The following is a 16,576-nucleotide window of genomic DNA, read 5'->3' on the forward strand; positions in this document are numbered from 1 at the left end:
TGGTTAGCCAGAGTTCAGCTAGTTCCAAGGATAGTTGATCAAGGATGGTTCCTCCACGTCTCTAAGTTCTGTCTTTGCCACCAACTATGTATGTCATCTTGGACAAGGCATTTCATCCTTCAGGGTCTCACTTTACTTACTGTTTGCTTTGCACTCATTCAGCTAACACTCAGGAGTGCAAAGGTAGCACTGAGTTAAATCCTGAAGCCAATGGTGGACAAGGCACATGCCTGCCCTCAAATACCGAACACGTTCACACTTTTCCACTTTGCTTAACCTGTGAGAACATAAAAGCATAAACCTGAACTTCCTGGTAAATAAACATGGATAATTGAAGTGCATTTATTAAAAGGGAGAAATGGGTCTCATTTGTTCTGGCAGGAGCAGTCTTTGTTAAACATCAGAATAGTACTAGGAATGTTAATCAAAGTATCATTTGTGAAGTTGCTAATAATCCTTGTTTTACTTGAGCCTCGAGAATTCTGGCTCTCAAGCTTTAGTGTGGGTCAGAATCACCAGGAGTGTTTGTCAAACCCAGATTGCTGGGCTCCTCCTCTGGCCATTCTGACTGTAGATACGGGGAAGGGCCCAAGGGTTTGTATTTCTAGTTAGTTTTCGGTTGGAGCTGATGCTGTTGGTTCTGGGACCACACTTTGAGAACTGTTGGCCAAGAGTCTCGATTCTGGCTCATAGACTCTATTACAATGATATGTATTTGCATCAGGTTTAGAAGTTGTTTGTATGGCTCAATCATGGTTGAATCCATGTCTTTCCCACCTGGATACACCACAGTGGCCCATGTTGATCTGGTTTGCTCAGAGTCTGTTGAAACAACTTACAAATGCGTTTGTGTTTAAGCCTCTTTGTGTAATGATTCAAACATTTGCATCACATTTTGTATTGTGCTCAAGACATTACGTATTTTATTATTTAACCTGCTCCACAACATGGTTAGGTGAGGGGAGCAAATATTTTTGTCTTTTACAGCAAGGGCAAGAGGCTGGGAGTAAGTAAGTAACTCAGATGTGAAGTCACGTATAGCTGCTTCCAGCTGCAGACTTCAACCAACATCCTCTAGTCCTGTATCACAGGGTCTGGCCTCACTGACGATACTTCTCCTGCTTCCCTTTCAGTAAGAATTACATCTCTGTAGAGCTAGATATGTAGATATACCTATTTACATATAAAAATGATCAGCTATCACTTGGTCTTTTGAGAAACTGCCACATTCTTCCTAGCTCCCAGCAGCTGAAGACAAGACCTCACATCCTTTTTTTTCTTCCTTTTGACTGTACTACGTGGCACACAGTGCCCCCCTGCAGTGTTCTTCTAATTGAGGATGGTCTTTTAATTGAAGATGTGTTGATATCCAAAGGTGGGCCTTCCTCTTTGGGATTCCTTTATATGTAGGGCTCCCTTTGATTCCTGTTTTGTTCTATCTATACCTGGCCGTCTTATATTGATTCTTCCAAAAGAGGTTAATAAAAGTCAAGTTTCTTTAAGTTAGTTTGTAGACCTCTTCTACCCTAAATAAGTCACTGATTGAATATAACTCAATAGAGATTATAGAGTTATGCACATACATTTTTTTCCTTAGATATGTCTCTGCTTCTGCTCACGTGCTCAGTCGTGTCTTGACTCTTTGCGACCCCATGGACTGTAGCCCACCAGGCTCCTCTGCCCATGGGATTCCCAGACAAGAATACTAGAGAGGGTTGCCATTTCTTTCTCCAAGGGATCTTCCTGACACAAGGATTGAACCTGTGTCTCCTGCAGCTCCTGCATTACAGGCAGATTTTTTTACCTGCTGGGTCATCAGGGAAGTTTATATCTGTGCTTCTGTTTTTTTCTTTTTCTTCCAGGAAATAAGAAAATATGAATTTTTTTCTTACCAGGAAGTAAAAAAAAAAGAATTTTTATTTTTTATTTATTTAATCAATATTTGTTGGAGTATATAGTTGATTTACAATGTTGTGTTAGTTTCAGGTGTACAGCAGAGTGAATCAGTTATACCTATACATAGATCCAGCCCGTCCATCCTAAAGGAAATCAGTCCTGAATATTCATTGGAAGGGCTGATGTTGAAGCTGAAACTTTAATATTTTGGCCACCTGATGGGAAGAACTGACTCATTTGAAAAGACCCTCATGCTGGGAAAGATTGAAGGTGGGAGGAGAAGGGGACGACAGAGGATGAGATGGTTGGATGGCATCACTGACTCAATGGACATGAGTTTGAGTAAACTCTGGGAGTTGGTGATGGACAAGGAGGCCTGGCATGCTGCAGTCCATGGGGTCGCAAAGAGTTGGACACAACTGAGCGAATGAACTGAACTGAACTGAACTGATACATAGATCCACTCTTTTTTAGATTCTATTCCCATATAGATCATTATATTTATACGAACTTTCCTTAATGTGTGGCATATAGAGAAACATGTTTTCTTTCTGGCGCTTGTTTCTTTCTTCTGTAGATATGCAAGAATTATAAGGGCGAGGGTGGAAGACAGATTTGTAACCAGCAGCCCCCGTGTGAAAGACTCCACATCTGTGAACATTTTACCCGAGGGAACTGTGGTTATGCCAACTGCTTCCGGTCCCATAACCTGATGGACAGAAGGGTGCTGGCCGTCATGAGGGAGCACGGGCTGAGCTCAAGCGTAGTACAGAACATCCAGGACATCTGCAATAGCAGACACCGCCAGAAGAAGCCCTCAGCATGGAAAGGTAAGCGTGGTGGCCTTCTTAACAGGATAAACGGAAATAAACAGAAATCACAAGGAGAGGAAATCTCTACTTATACTCACCCTACCTCATTGTGTAAAACTATTTTGCCTTTCAGACCTTGTCGATATGCATACACAATTTTTACATAATTATGATCATAGTATATGTGTGATTTTGCAATTTGATTTCATGCTCTTCCATGCATCCACACCACACAGACACACTTCACACTCGGGCACGTTGCCAACATATATGCACCTCTCACTAACGGACATGTGCCACACACCATATGTGCAAACCTCACGTACACACACATAAACCCCTCACATGTCCACCATGTATGCATATCACACACACACATGCACACACTTCATATAAACATATGTGAACCCCACATATAAACATCACATACAAGCACACCACACTTTTTGAACACACGAACACACTTGCTCACTCCCTCGCTTCTCTCTGCTTCCCAGGGCTGTGACTTAACATGTTTCTAGAAAGAGGTCAATTTTTTTTTTTTTTTTAAATTTTGGATATCGCTGACTTAAGCTTGGGCATTTGGGGGCCAGATGAACAACTCTGGATAATTCCAAGCTTCAATGAAATCAGACCTTTCCTTATTTTCTTTTTTTGTTGTTGTTTTAAGTGTTGTGACTTCTTAGCTTAGGTACACCTGTGTCACAATATGGGTGAACTCTTAGTGATTTGGGGGCACTCATCTCTGATGAGCACTAGTCTGTCTCTCCATTCACCCTAGCGGTGAATGTGGACTTGAACTTGAGGACTGTGGACAGCCCCACCTAAGACAGTGGGCATTGAGGAGCTACATCTAAGTCCCATGAGAGAAGCCGAGAAGAGCCAGGGTTGGCTCAACCTTTATCCTAGGCCAAAGGTGGTGTTTTCTGCTGGGCTGGCAGAAAGCGGGGATTCTTCCATTGTCATAACCACCTTGTCAAGATTTTCACACAAATTAATTTTTTTAAACTTCTTATTGGATTTTGGAGAATAGTCAATTAACAATGTTGAGATAGTTGCAGGTTCACAGCAGAGGGACTCAGCCTTATATATACATGTATCCATTCTCCCCCAAACTCCCCTCCCATCCAGGCTGCCATAAACACTGAGCAGAGCTCCCTGTGCTACACAGTAGGTCCTTGTTGGTTATCCACTTTAAATATAGCAGTGTGTATATGTTGATCCCAAATTCCCTAACCATCCCTTCCCTCCATCCTTCCCCCGCTGGTAATCATAAGTTCCTTCTCTAAGTCTACGAGTCCTTTTCTGTTTTGTGAATAAATTCATTTGTATCATTTCTTTTAAGATTACCCATATAAGGCATGTCATAGGATATGTCTCATCTATTTGACTCACTTCACTCTAGTATGAAGTAGTATGACCCTCTAGGTTGTCATACAACCTACAACAAGCAACATACATACTGTGTTGCTGCAAATGGCATTATTCCATTCTTTTTTAATGGCTGAGTAGTATTCCATTGTATATATGTACCACATCTTCTTATTCATTCCTCTGTCAATGGACATTTAGGTTGCCTCCATGTTGTGGCTGGGCTTCCCTGGTAGCTCAGCAGGTAAAGAATCCGCCTGCAATGCAGGAGACACTGGTCCGATTTCTGGGTGGAGACGATCCCCTGGAGGAGGAAGTGGCAACCCACTCCAGTATCCTTGCCTGGAGAATCCCCACGGAGAGCAGCCTGGTGGGCTACAGTTCATGGGGTTGCAAAGAGTCAGACACAACCGAGCGACTAAGCACAGCACAGCTCAGGTCTTGGCTGTTGCGAGCCGTGGCGGCGTTTGACTCTACAGGATTGCCGAGTAACGGTGCCTGGTTAATTCACTGCTTCTCCAGTGTGAAGGTTTAGGGCTCCAAGGTGGAAAGAGTGAGATCCCTAAAAGTGGTCTTGGGGAATTCCTGAAAAGACTTTTAGACCTCCAAATATACTTACCCAAGAAAACATCTGAACTTCTTTTGCCCGCTGACGAAGTCCCTCCTTTTCTTCTCTCCTGCTGATACTGTTTCTGCTTTACCCCACTCTCACTTCACTCGGCCCCTCTGAGGCCGAACGGGAGGCGGGTACAGAGTTAGTGATGTTAAAGTTACCTTTTGTGCTTTGATTTTTCTTTCCCAGCTCCTCCTCCCCATCGTAGAGACCTGGCATTCAGAGGGAGGAGTAAGAGCAGAGACCGGGGCAGCGAGGAATTTCTTCCAGCAGCTTCAGCTTCTGCCCAGAGGTCCTGCTCACCCAGCCCAGAGCCTCCCGGCCACCGCGGCTCTGTCGCAAGTGACGGGCCTGTCGAGGATCTTGCCCGCCAATTCTCGCATCTGGGAAGTCAGGAGTGCCCCCCGCCTGCCTCCAACCCATCTGCAGCTGTCGTTCTTGGAGGAACCCCTCAAGGAGGAGGAAACCAGAGGCTTGCAGAGAACGGCAGTGCAAAGGATCTTTTCTATGGGAATCATAGCCATGCTCCCCTCACTTTTGATTTGAAACCAGCCTTCAACTGGAAGGGCCCTGCATCCTGGCAGAATGACCAGGACACCGGTAAAAAGAGTTGGCTTCCCTCCAGTCCAGTCTTCTCCTCTTCTCCTGGTTCTCCACAAACACCTGAAACCAGAAAGACCACCGCTGTCCTTTCCTCTGACCATGTGAATGCGGAGCGCAGGAGTGGGAATCAAGATGGCCAGCATTTCCCGCTTTTTGCTGATAAGGCTGATGGCATGGCTGTAGATACCACTTCCACGAGACTGGCAAATTACCAAACTCCAAGCAGTAGACAGAGAGAAAAATCGTTACCTAGGAATCCAGACACCGGAACACCTCGGAGTCATCTGCCCACCGCTGGCCAGATGACTGGGGATGGAGCCGCAGCCTTTGTTAACGGTAATCACACAGAAGAGACCTTCTGGGCTAGTCAGTCTGTCCACAGTGCCAGTAGATGGATGGATAAAGTGATGGATAAAACTACCGATATAGGTAAAACTGGTGCCACTGGGCTTGGCTTCATGGCAGCAGTCAAAGGGAAGAAAGATGTGTTATGCTCTGGAATTCAGGGGTTAACAAGCAGGTCCTGCCCACATGTGGGGAGCCCTCTGCCCCCGTACAAGGCACCACTTGCTCTCCCCAAGGTCCCTTCTTTTTCTTTTCTATAAACATAATATTTTATACAAGGATGTTATAATATTATTAATTGATATTAACGTAAGTAAAGACACTGCAGTTACACAAAGAAATGTACAATGAACTTTTCATTTATATTCTTTAACGTTTTTCTATACCTAGTTTGTTTATAGCTAAGATGATACTGCATAAGCAATTTTTTATGTTACATACATTTTTTTTTACTGATTTATAATTTAGCACGTTTCACCTTGGTACAAGGATTCATAAACATCATTTTTACCAAGGTCCCTTCTTTTACACCTTCCTTAAGCAACAGAGCTGCAGCCTAGGGGACCCATGGTCAGAATGCAGCTCAAATCCCAGTTACCCACGCCAGTGAGATGACAAGGCGGGCTCCAGGCTGGGTTCTGTGTGATCACTGAGGGACAAAGAGGGGCCCCATGTCTCGTGTTTGAGCAGAGTGGCCATGGCTGGTGGTTTCTCTTTGGATGTTCCTTAGCAGTACTAAAGGGCAAAGGGTTTTGGTTAAGGAGTGGTACTGATGAGGACATAGGAAGACAGGGGGACCAACCCTAGAACTGTGTAGAGTAAGTTGCTCCATTTATTGAGAACAGGAGCAGTTCAGCCATGGTTTAAGAAAGCAGCATGACACTAAGTAACCCTGACTTTCATGTTGGTTTTCATGACTGGGCTCTCATGAGCAGCACATGAATCTTAAGAATTTTCTTGAACTTGGCCCCCATTTCAGATGCTCTTTCCCACTGTTAGACCAAGTATCTTGTTTTTTTGGTTTAAATGTTATAATTCGCTTACATGCATCCTCTTCTGTTTTGTAGATTCTGTACCTAATGTTGCCAGTACCATATCTTCCACGATGAATGAACACAGCTCAAACGAAATTTGTCTTGACCATCTGTATAAGAGTTGTCAACTTAGTGAGTAACTAACTACCTTAAGGACTTTCTAGAAGCAGAAACATTATTAATAGTAGCCTGGCTAGCATTTATTGAGTGTTTGCTATGTGTGGAGTGCAGTGCTGAGAATCCTACATGCATCTTCTTTAACCTTCAAGTCAACTTTAGGTTCTGTTGTTAATTCATTTTACAGATACACAAATAGAACTTGGGTGTTCATCCCAAACCGCTTCACCACTGTGTTATATTATACTTTCTCCTTTTACAATTCAGGTTTAGTTGAACTCTTACACTTAATCAGGGACCCCTCGTCTTACATACTAAAACCAAACAGAAGTAACAGTTGTTTTTTAGTCACTAAGATGCGTCCAACTCTTTGTGACCCCAGAGACTGCAGCAGCCAGGCTTCCGGCATCTGTTTACTGCTCCCTCTCACCGAGCCTCCTGTAGAACTGTTTCCCACGGGACTGCTTGGGACACAGCACTTCCCTGTCACTCTTGAGCCACACTGTTCCTTTCATGTCTCTGCCCCAGGCCTTCTCAGCATGTCTGATTCATTTGTTTGATCACTTAGTGGTCTTAGAGTCATTCGCCTTGTGTCTGAGGAGGAGATTCTGCCCTGTGTTCTCTTAATCAAAAATCTTTAACTTCAACAAAATTTATTTTTAACTAAGATAAAACACATCACATAGATTTTACCATCTTAACCTTTTTAAGTGTACTGCTCAGTACTGTTGCTGTGCAACCAATCTCCAGAACTCTTTTCATCCTTTTAAACTGAAGCTCTACCTCAGTTCAGTCGCTCAGTCGTGTCCTACCCTCTGTGAACCTGTGGACTGCAGCATGCCAGGCTTCCTTGTACCTCACCAACTCCCAGAGCTACTTAAACTCATGTCCATTGCGTCGGTGATGCCATTCCACTGTCTCATCCTCTGTTGTCCCCTTCTCCTCCCGCCTTCAATCTTTCCCAGCATCAGTTCAGTTCGTTTCAGTTCAGTCGCTCAGTCGTGTACGACTCTTTCTGACCCCATGAACCGCAGCACACCAAGCCTCCCTGTCCATCACCAACTCCCGGAACTTACTCAAACTCATGTCCATTGCGTCGGTGATGCCATCCAACCATCTCATCCTCTGTCATCCCCTTCTCCTCCCACCCTCAGTCTTTCCCAGCATCAGGGTCTTTTCCAGTGAGTTGGCTTTTGGCATCAGGTGGCCAAAGTTTTGGAGTTTCAGCTTCAACATCAGTCCTTCCAATGGATATTCAGGACTGGTCTCCTTTAAAACAACAACTCTGTACCTATTAAACAACAACTCCTCATTTCCCCCTTCTGGCAGGGAAGCCCCTGACAGTTGCCATTTTGATTTCTGTCTACGAATATGACTCTTCTATGTCCCTCATATGAGTGATCTCACACAATATTTGTCTTTTCTGACACTGGCTTATTTCACTTAGCACAGTGTCCTCAAGGTTCACCCATGTTATAGCCTTTGCGAGAATTTCCTCCCTTATGAAGGCTGAACACTATTCACTTGTATTCTATCCCATTTTGTTTATCCACTCATCCACTGATGGGCACTTGAGTTGCTTCTACCTTTTAGCCATTGTGTATAATGCTGCTGGGAACACAGGTGTACAAATATCACTTCTTGCTTTCAGTTCTTTTGGGTATATACCCAGGAGTGGAATTGCTGGATTATGTGGTAAATCTGTGTTTAAGTTTTTAAGAAACTGCCACACAGTTTTCTATAGCAGCTGTATCACTTTACATTTTTATCAGCAATGCGCAAGGGCTCCAATTTCTCCATATCCTTGCCAACATTTGTAAATTTGTTCTTGTTTGCTTATTTATATCAGCCATTCTAATGGGTGTGAGGAAGGTTATATTTTTCAATCAGTTAAATTCCTGGCAGTGACATTTCAAAATGATTTAAACAATGCAAACTGTGAAAAATAGAACTGTTTTCTGTTCTCCTGTATTATGAGCTTCTAACATTAATTCATTATTCAGCAAGCAGTCATTGAAAGGGCATCCTTTGCATGCCTACTCCTCTGCCAGTGAAGCAAGGAGACATAAGCTAAACAATGACGCAGGCCTTTCTTCAGTAAGTTTGTCATTAAGTGAAAGTAGCTCAGTCGTGTCTGACTCTTTGCAACCATGGACTATACAGTCCATGGAATTCTCCAGGCCACAGTACTGGAGTGGGCAGCCTTTCCCTTCTCCAGGGGGTCTTCCCAACCCAGGGATCGAACGCAGGTCTCCTGCACTGCGGGCGGATTCTTTCCCAGCTGAGCCACGAAGGAAGCCCAAGTTTGTCATTAGAGCTGGGCATCAAAACATCCACAAATTTGGGAATTCCCTGGCAGTCCAGTGGTTAGTCCCATCTGTGCCCTCTCACTGCCAAGGGCTTGGGTTCGATCCCTGGTCAAAGAACCAAGATCCCACAAGCTGTGCAGTGTGGCCCAAAACAAACAGAACATCCACAAATCAGAGAACTAATAAAGCACAAAGTGTGTCTAGAGCACTGGTTGAGGGAACATAAAACACAAGTCAGGTCAGAAGAGCACAAGATCAGTGAGGGAATTCCGGAAGAGATGAATTCTAGGCCAGGGCTTCCTAGAAAACAGACAGGCAGTTGCCTCCAATAGAGAGCAGTTTGTCTCAATAAAAGCATATAGAGGGAGGTGCAGAAAGGATAATTGGAGAAGGAAATGGCAACCTACTCCAGTGTTCTTGCCTGGAGAATCCCAGGGACGGAGGAGCCTGGTAGGCTGCCATCTAGACTGAAGCAACTTAGCAGCAGCAGCAGCAGAAAGGATAATTGTAAATTTCTAATGACCTCAGATTTCCATGTGGGTAATATGGTTCTTTTTTTGAAGGTGAGAGGAGAAGGGGACAACAGAGGATGAGATGGTTGGGTGGTATCACCAACTCAATGGACTTGAGTTTGAGCAAGCTCTGGGAGTTGATGATGGACAGGGAAGCCTGGCGTGCTGCAGTCCATGGGTCGCAAAGACTTGGACACAACTGAGCGACTGAATTGAACTGAACATAGCTTTTGGGGGAGTGGAGAATTTTGTTTTCTGACGAGTCTATGTGGGTAGTAAATGAATGTGGAGAGAGGGGCTTGACACGATGCAGGTAGGGGCTGGCATGAGCACAGGTGTAGCTGGAAAATGTGCCTACAGGGCTGGTAGGGTGAGAAAGGCAGGCCTTCATGGGGAGAGTCAGCAGTGAACTTGGTCGAATTGCTTAGACCTCTTTTCTCTCTTTGTAGAGAGCTGCAACAAAGTTCATTTCCACCTGCCCTACCGGTGGCAGATGTTACTTGCAAACAGCTGGGTGGACCTTCCGTTCATGGAGGATATTGAGAAGGCCTTTTGTGACCCCAAAAACTGCAGGTAAGTTGGTGGCAGGTCTGGCTTGTGAAATCTACAACATCATCAAAGGAGAGCCTAGTGCTGTGCTAATGGGAAGAAGAAAAAACAGTTTTCCTTCAGAATCCCATTCAGGTTAACTCTTGAGATTAAAATGGCAAATGACTTCTGAGTTAATAAAGATAAAGGAATAAGTGGGGCAGGTTTGAAGTCACCCAGAGCCTGGCTAATACGAGGGACTCTGGGAATATTTGCTAACTCAGGTGAAATAAACAGGGACACAAATATTTGTTCAGTTAATATGTATCTGAACAACAAAAATGCATAGGTTGGTTTGCAAACCTATGAGCTCAGAAGAGCCTTTGGCTTAATCTCATTGTTTGAGAAAATGATTTGAGTCATTTCATATAGTTCTAAGGCAGAATTTTGTTACATACTTCAGCATTTTATACCTGCCTCTATATTTGCTATTTTCTCTATCCTGGAGATTTCTAAAAGGCTACTTTATATTTCTGTTTCTGTTAGGGCTGATATGGGTGATACTACCCATGGCCATATTTATAAGCTGCATCCTACTTTATAAGGAAATACTTTAGGAAGGAAAATAAGGACTTGTCACCCTGTTCAAATTTAGTGACTTTCTGGTGGAGGGTGTGTTGCTGCATTTTGCCACTAGAGGGTGGTGTCAGCTGTTTTGTTTCCCCCAGCAGGTAAATCTGAAGCAGGGTTTTTCGACCTTAACGCTATTGACTTTGGGGCCCAAATAATTCTTTGGTTTGCTGGAGTATTTTAGCATCATCCCTGGTGTCTACCCACCACATGCCAGTTGCGAGAAACAAAAATATCTTTTGACATTGTCAGTGTTTCCTGGGTCTGATATCACTCCTGGTTGAACATCGCTGATCTAGGAGGTATTTTGTAGAGCAGTAACTCTCAAACTTTTTGGTTTCCGGAGCCTTTGATACTCTTAAAATGTACTGAGGATCCCAGAGATTTCAGTTTATGTGGATTTATAGCTATGGATATTTACCATGTTAAAAATCACAACTGAGAAAAATTATTGATTCATTAAAAATAATGATAATAAACTCATTCGTGTTAACATAACATTTTTAGATAATTATATATAGTTACATGCATACATAAGTGTATGTAAGTATAGCTATAAAAATAACTTTTCCAAAACCAAACCAAACCAAATTCACTGAGAAGAATGACATTGTTTTATATTTTTGCAAATCTCTTTATTGTGAAATCAAACATTGTGTAGCCTTGAAAAACTCCACTGTGTACTTGTGAGGGTATGAAAGTGAAAAAGGTGGATAATGTCCTAATATTATTATGAAAGTAACTTTGACCTTGCTGACTCCTTGAAAAGATCTCGAACTACGCTTTGATAATGGAATTCTCTGGGCAAGGATACTGGAGTGGATAGCCATTCCCTTCGCCAGGGGATCTTCCTGACCCAGGGACTGAATCCCAGTCTCCTGCATTGAAAGCAGTTCTTTATAAGCCTTCGCCACCAGGGAAGCCCAACTATTTAAATAACGTGTAATAATTGAAAAAACTGACCTATTGTGAGTTTCAGAGTTTCTGACATTGAGCCAATCAATTGATTTCTTTTGGGAATATTTTTTGAGGGAAGAACCCATTCTGCAATACCATTAAATATGTGGCAGGTTGCCTTACCTCTCTGTATTTCAGTTTTTTCTTTTGTGTGTAAGACCGTAAGCTGTATAAAGGGAATTCAGAGACCACTTTCAACTCTCAGTTTTTAATTCTGCCCTCTTATTAAGAAGATCAGAGTAGAGAAAACAGAAGCATTTTGCTTCAGTGAAGCATTTTATTAATGCTAAGCTTTTCCCTCTCAGCGTTTCTGTTCGCACTTATAACATCAATTTCCAGAAGATGATTTGTGATTTTAATCCTGTCCGACGTATCTCCACACCTTCATCCGTCACACAGCCGCCCAGTTCTCTCTTGACCACAAAATGGATTTGGTACTGGAGGAACGGAACTAAATGGGTTCCATATGGGGAGAAGGTGAGTGCCGTTCCTTTTTGTGGACACTCTTGTATAAACTTGACAACTTCAGAAGAATATAGTGGTACAGTGTCTGACACCAGTGTGATTACCCATGGAGCATGGATGTGGTAGAGAAAGTGGTGTTTTTTTGTATTATACTCGGCAAGCATGTATTCCGATTGCATTATAAAACATTATAACTATTTTTAAGAAACTCCTTGATGTACGAGCCAGTCAAATATCCCTCTTTCCTCATTATCAGGGACTGTGGCAGAACCTTGAGATAGCTTTCTATGTACTAGTATATAAATGGGCAGAGACTACCCCTTTCAGCCAGAAAAGTAGGCAAGAGTGAGAAATCGGAAGACTTACACCTGTAAGTCTGAACACGGGGACATAGTAATAGGGGAGAGAAATTTAGACAGGCAGAGGTTCTGTCTAGTGTGCCTTTTCCCTTTTGATTCAGATGATTAAACAGAGAGGGAGGTAGCTAAAGTAGGCAATGAAATTGGAGTGATGAGAAAGAGAAAAGAAAAGCAAGAAATGGAAATGAAGCCAAAGACAAAAAAGGGATGAGGATATCTCAGCATAAGTTGCTGGGCCATACATTTGGTTCTGAGCTCCCAAGCTGCCAAAGCAATCAAAGAAACACAATCTATTACAAGATCCCTGGGGCTTCCCAGATAGTTTAGTGGTAGAGAACCTGTCTGCCAATGCAGGAGATGCCGGAGATGCAGGTTCGATCCCTGGGTTGGGAAGATACCCTGGAGAAGGAAATGGCAAACTGCTCCAGTAGGAGCCTGGTGGGCTACAGTCCATAGGGTCACAAAGAGTCAGACACAACTGAAGCGACTTAGCATGCAGCACACAGTCAAGCTTAGTAGCGTGCCTTGAGGGGCAGGAGTGCATGCCCTGAAGGAATTGCCCAAGGTGAGGGCGAGCCATAGCTCTAGAAAGCCAAAATCAAGGCTGTCATGTAGGCCCAAGGCAAAAGTAACAAGACCTGGTTGCTGAAACTGAGGTATAAATTCAAGTCTTGGAGAATATGTAATTGAAGGCTCTCGTTCAGAACTTGAGTTCAGTGAGGGCAGGGCTAGAGGAAGGTCCTGGAGATGGCTGGAGATTATATCTTTACATTTTGGGGGTGTTCCTTACCCCGGCCCTCTCATTTGGACAGCGATACACCTATAGGATGGAGAAGGAAATGGCAACCCACTCCAGTATTCTTGCCTGGGAAACCCATGAACAGAGGAGAGTGGTGGGCTACAGCCCATGGGGTGGCAAAGAGTCATGACTTAGCAGCTAAATAGCGATGCACCTGTTGGAATTTTATGTGCCTTCTTTCCAGCTTTAGACTGTTCTTTATCATTGTGTGATGAGACGATAGCTGTGATGGTCTACTTCATGACGTTTTGGGTTCGGTTAGACATTCTTGTATTGGGTACAAGTTGCTCTGTACACTTGGGTCATATTTTATGGAATATGTGAAAGGACTATTGCAAAACAGCTCTATTTTTCAGGCCTCCACCTAGGGTATCGTCAGTTTCAGTAGCATAGACCCCGTACAGTGGAGACTACAGAAGGGTGTTGACTTGCCCCCACCAGGAATCCTTTACAATCTGGTTTGGGTGGCAGGATGCATTCCTATTCAAATCCCAGAGCTGAAATAAAGTTACATAAGATATCATGATAGAAATTTCTTAAAAGCCTATCCTGAAGTTTTTACCTTTTTATTTTTAATAGAAAGACAATGAGCAAATTTCGAGCATTGACTCTTCATACCTGGAGTCTCTTTTTCTATCCTGTCCGAGGGGAATTGTGCCATTTCAGGCGGGTTCACAAAACTACGAGCTGAGTTTTCAAGGTAAGTGTCTGCATTTGGGAGCGGTGCCTGTCTTTTCAGTCTGGCCTGTGGCATCCGTGGGGGAGTGGGAATAGAGCCACGGGGACGCTGCACTCGGGACCAGGTTCTTTCTAGCACGGCAGGACCAGTGGGTGGGAGCCGATGGCAGTCAGAAGGGCTGTGCTCTAAGCCTTGACTGTGACACACAGGAGCTGGGAGCAGCACCTGGCACCCTGTAAACCGGGGAGGATTGGATTACATGGTCTCTGTGGACACTTCTGGTTCTGCCATTCTAAGTTTCTTATTCTGGGTGGGCTGCTTCCCTGACACAGATTTCAGGTGTTAACAACTACAGGAGAGACCTTGGGACTGTGGGTCCTTCAGAATTTTAGATCCATGCTGTTCCTTTTAGGCTTCGTCATCTAGGTCAATGCTTTTATCCGTCACCTTTTCTAAAGACTTTGCATTCTGCCATGTTTACTGGAGCCCCCATAGAAAGATTTGGTTACCTTCTGCCTGTCTGCCTGTTGTGTTTAGTAAGAAACCAGGGCAGAAACTGTTCTCCCTCAGAATGTAGTGTCCCATGGGCTGCCTCTGTGTCCCCCTGCCCCCAAATCCCACTGCCCACCTCTGCACCCCCGCCAGCCCTGTATATGGTCAGATATGTGCCCTTTCAGGACTATCCTCATAGATGCTTTGAAAGAGATGAAAGAGACTTTTTCAGCTCCTTGACATTCCCAGGTGGTACCCGAGATTTGGACCCTGTACCAGTTACTGTGTTAAGTCACATAACTTTTCGTTCTTTTTCTTTTTTTTTTTTCGCTGTGCCATGTGGGATGTGGGAGCTTAGCTCCCCAGTTAGGGATTGAACTTGTGCCCCACACATTGGAAGTGCAGGGTCTTAACCACTGGACCGTCAGGGAAGACCCCAAGTCACAGAGCTTTGAGGGAGCATTTACTAACTACTGTGGAAAGCATCCTGGCAGTACGTATCAAGAGATATTCAAATATGCTTACTTTTTTATTATCAGGAATCTTTCTAAGGAAATAATTCACAAGAAAAAAAATAAGCTATAGAAATAAAGGTCTTTATTAAAGCCCCCTTATAGTACTAACAAATAGGAATAGCCTGTGTACCGGTAGGATTGTGACTGAACACATAAAAGTAGTACATTTCAGTGGGGTATTAGGTAGTTGCTAAAAATTATGATTGTGAAAACTGTGCTGTAAAAGCAAAATTTGATATTGTTAAGTGAAGAATGCCAAACCCCAAGTTTATGTTTCTGTAATTAAAACAGAGATAAATATTTTTTTCAGGAATGAATTTTTTAAAAAATTTAATGTGTGTGGTAAGTGCAACAATGTGTGCATATGGACCAAGACTAGAAAGCAGTGGACAAAAGTAAAAATTTCTTCTGTTGGGTCGTCAAATTAAAAATGGACTTAAATTAAAACATTTTTTTTGCAGTGGTATTCTGTTGTTCTGACTGTTTAAAAAGGTGGTGGAGAGATGAAAACCAATATATCTTGTTCCTGAATCTGGAGAAATTTTAATCCCATATATTTGTTCCCTTGGTTCATAGAAGCCAGTCCAGAGAAGTTTTCAGCATTCCAGACTATTTCCTTTCTATTTCTAATATGCTCTTGTTCATTAAACTAGTGTTTGAGCTCTGTTGCCAGGCACTAATCGGAATGCTGGCAAACCAGGCACCTTCAGAAAAGAATAACAGCTACAGGAAAGATGAAGCAATGTGATGAATCTGCAAGAGAATGGAGGGCTCGTGGGAGGGTGCCTGCTTTTATCTGAGGAGGACACTTTGGAAGGGAGTGGGCAGCCCATGCATGTGGCAGGGACGTGTGTAAGAGCTGAGAGTAGACATTGAAACTTAAATATTTTACAAGCTGGAAACGTCCAGAAGGCTTTGAGCAGAGTTGTGGCAGGATCTGATTGCTCTTTTCCTTGTTGTTTGTTTTGTTGGTGTGGATGTAAGCCTATGGTGAGGCTTAATGGCTACCATCAGGTATATCCATTTTAAGTGTCTAGTTGGATGAGTACTGACAAATGCATGCAGCTGCTATCCTAATCAAGATCTAGAACATTCCCATCAATCCAGAAAGTTTTTTCATACTCCTTTGTGGTCAGTGTCCCCTCTGCAGCCAATTTACTTTCTGTCACTATAATTTAGTTTAATCTATTCTAGAACTTCATATAATAGAACTTTGTGGTGTGTACTCTTCATATGGTTGACTCCTCTCAGAATACTGTTTTTCACTCATCTATATTATTGCATGTAAAGCGGTCCTTTTTCGTTGCTGAGTAATATTCCATTGCATGGATATACCATGGTTTGTTTAACCATTCATTTGTTGATGGATATTTGGATTGTTTTCACATTTTGCTTATTATAATGATACTAGGCACATTGAAATGCAAATCTTTGTGTGGATGTAGATTTCTCTTGGATAAATAGTAAGGAGTGGATTTGTTGGATTGTATAGGTAGTGTATGTTTAACTTGGTAAGAAGCTTCCAAATTCTTTTCCAAAG

At 43.1% G+C, this 16,576-nt stretch overlaps 1 protein-coding gene across 1 annotated transcript in view; it reads left to right on the forward strand.

The window, feature by feature from the left end:
* The window catches only part of ZC3HAV1 (zinc finger CCCH-type containing, antiviral 1), a 51,410-nt gene that overhangs the window by 24,824 nt on the left and 10,010 nt on the right, over window positions 1-16,576 (forward strand). Inside the window, exons 3-8 of the mRNA XM_027538876.1 lie at window positions 2,474-2,726; window positions 4,882-5,631; window positions 6,708-6,806; window positions 10,062-10,185; window positions 12,033-12,204; window positions 13,930-14,050. Coding sequence (XP_027394677.1) covers window positions 2,474-2,726; window positions 4,882-5,631; window positions 6,708-6,806; window positions 10,062-10,185; window positions 12,033-12,204; window positions 13,930-14,050 — 1,519 coding nt within the window. The remainder of the gene's footprint in view (window positions 1-2,473; window positions 2,727-4,881; window positions 5,632-6,707; window positions 6,807-10,061; window positions 10,186-12,032; window positions 12,205-13,929; window positions 14,051-16,576) is intronic.

The sequence above is a fragment of the Bos indicus x Bos taurus genome, chromosome 4, assembly GCF_003369695.1.
Source record: "Bos indicus x Bos taurus breed Angus x Brahman F1 hybrid chromosome 4, Bos_hybrid_MaternalHap_v2.0, whole genome shotgun sequence".
NCBI lineage: Eukaryota > Metazoa > Chordata > Mammalia > Artiodactyla > Bovidae > Bos > Bos indicus x Bos taurus.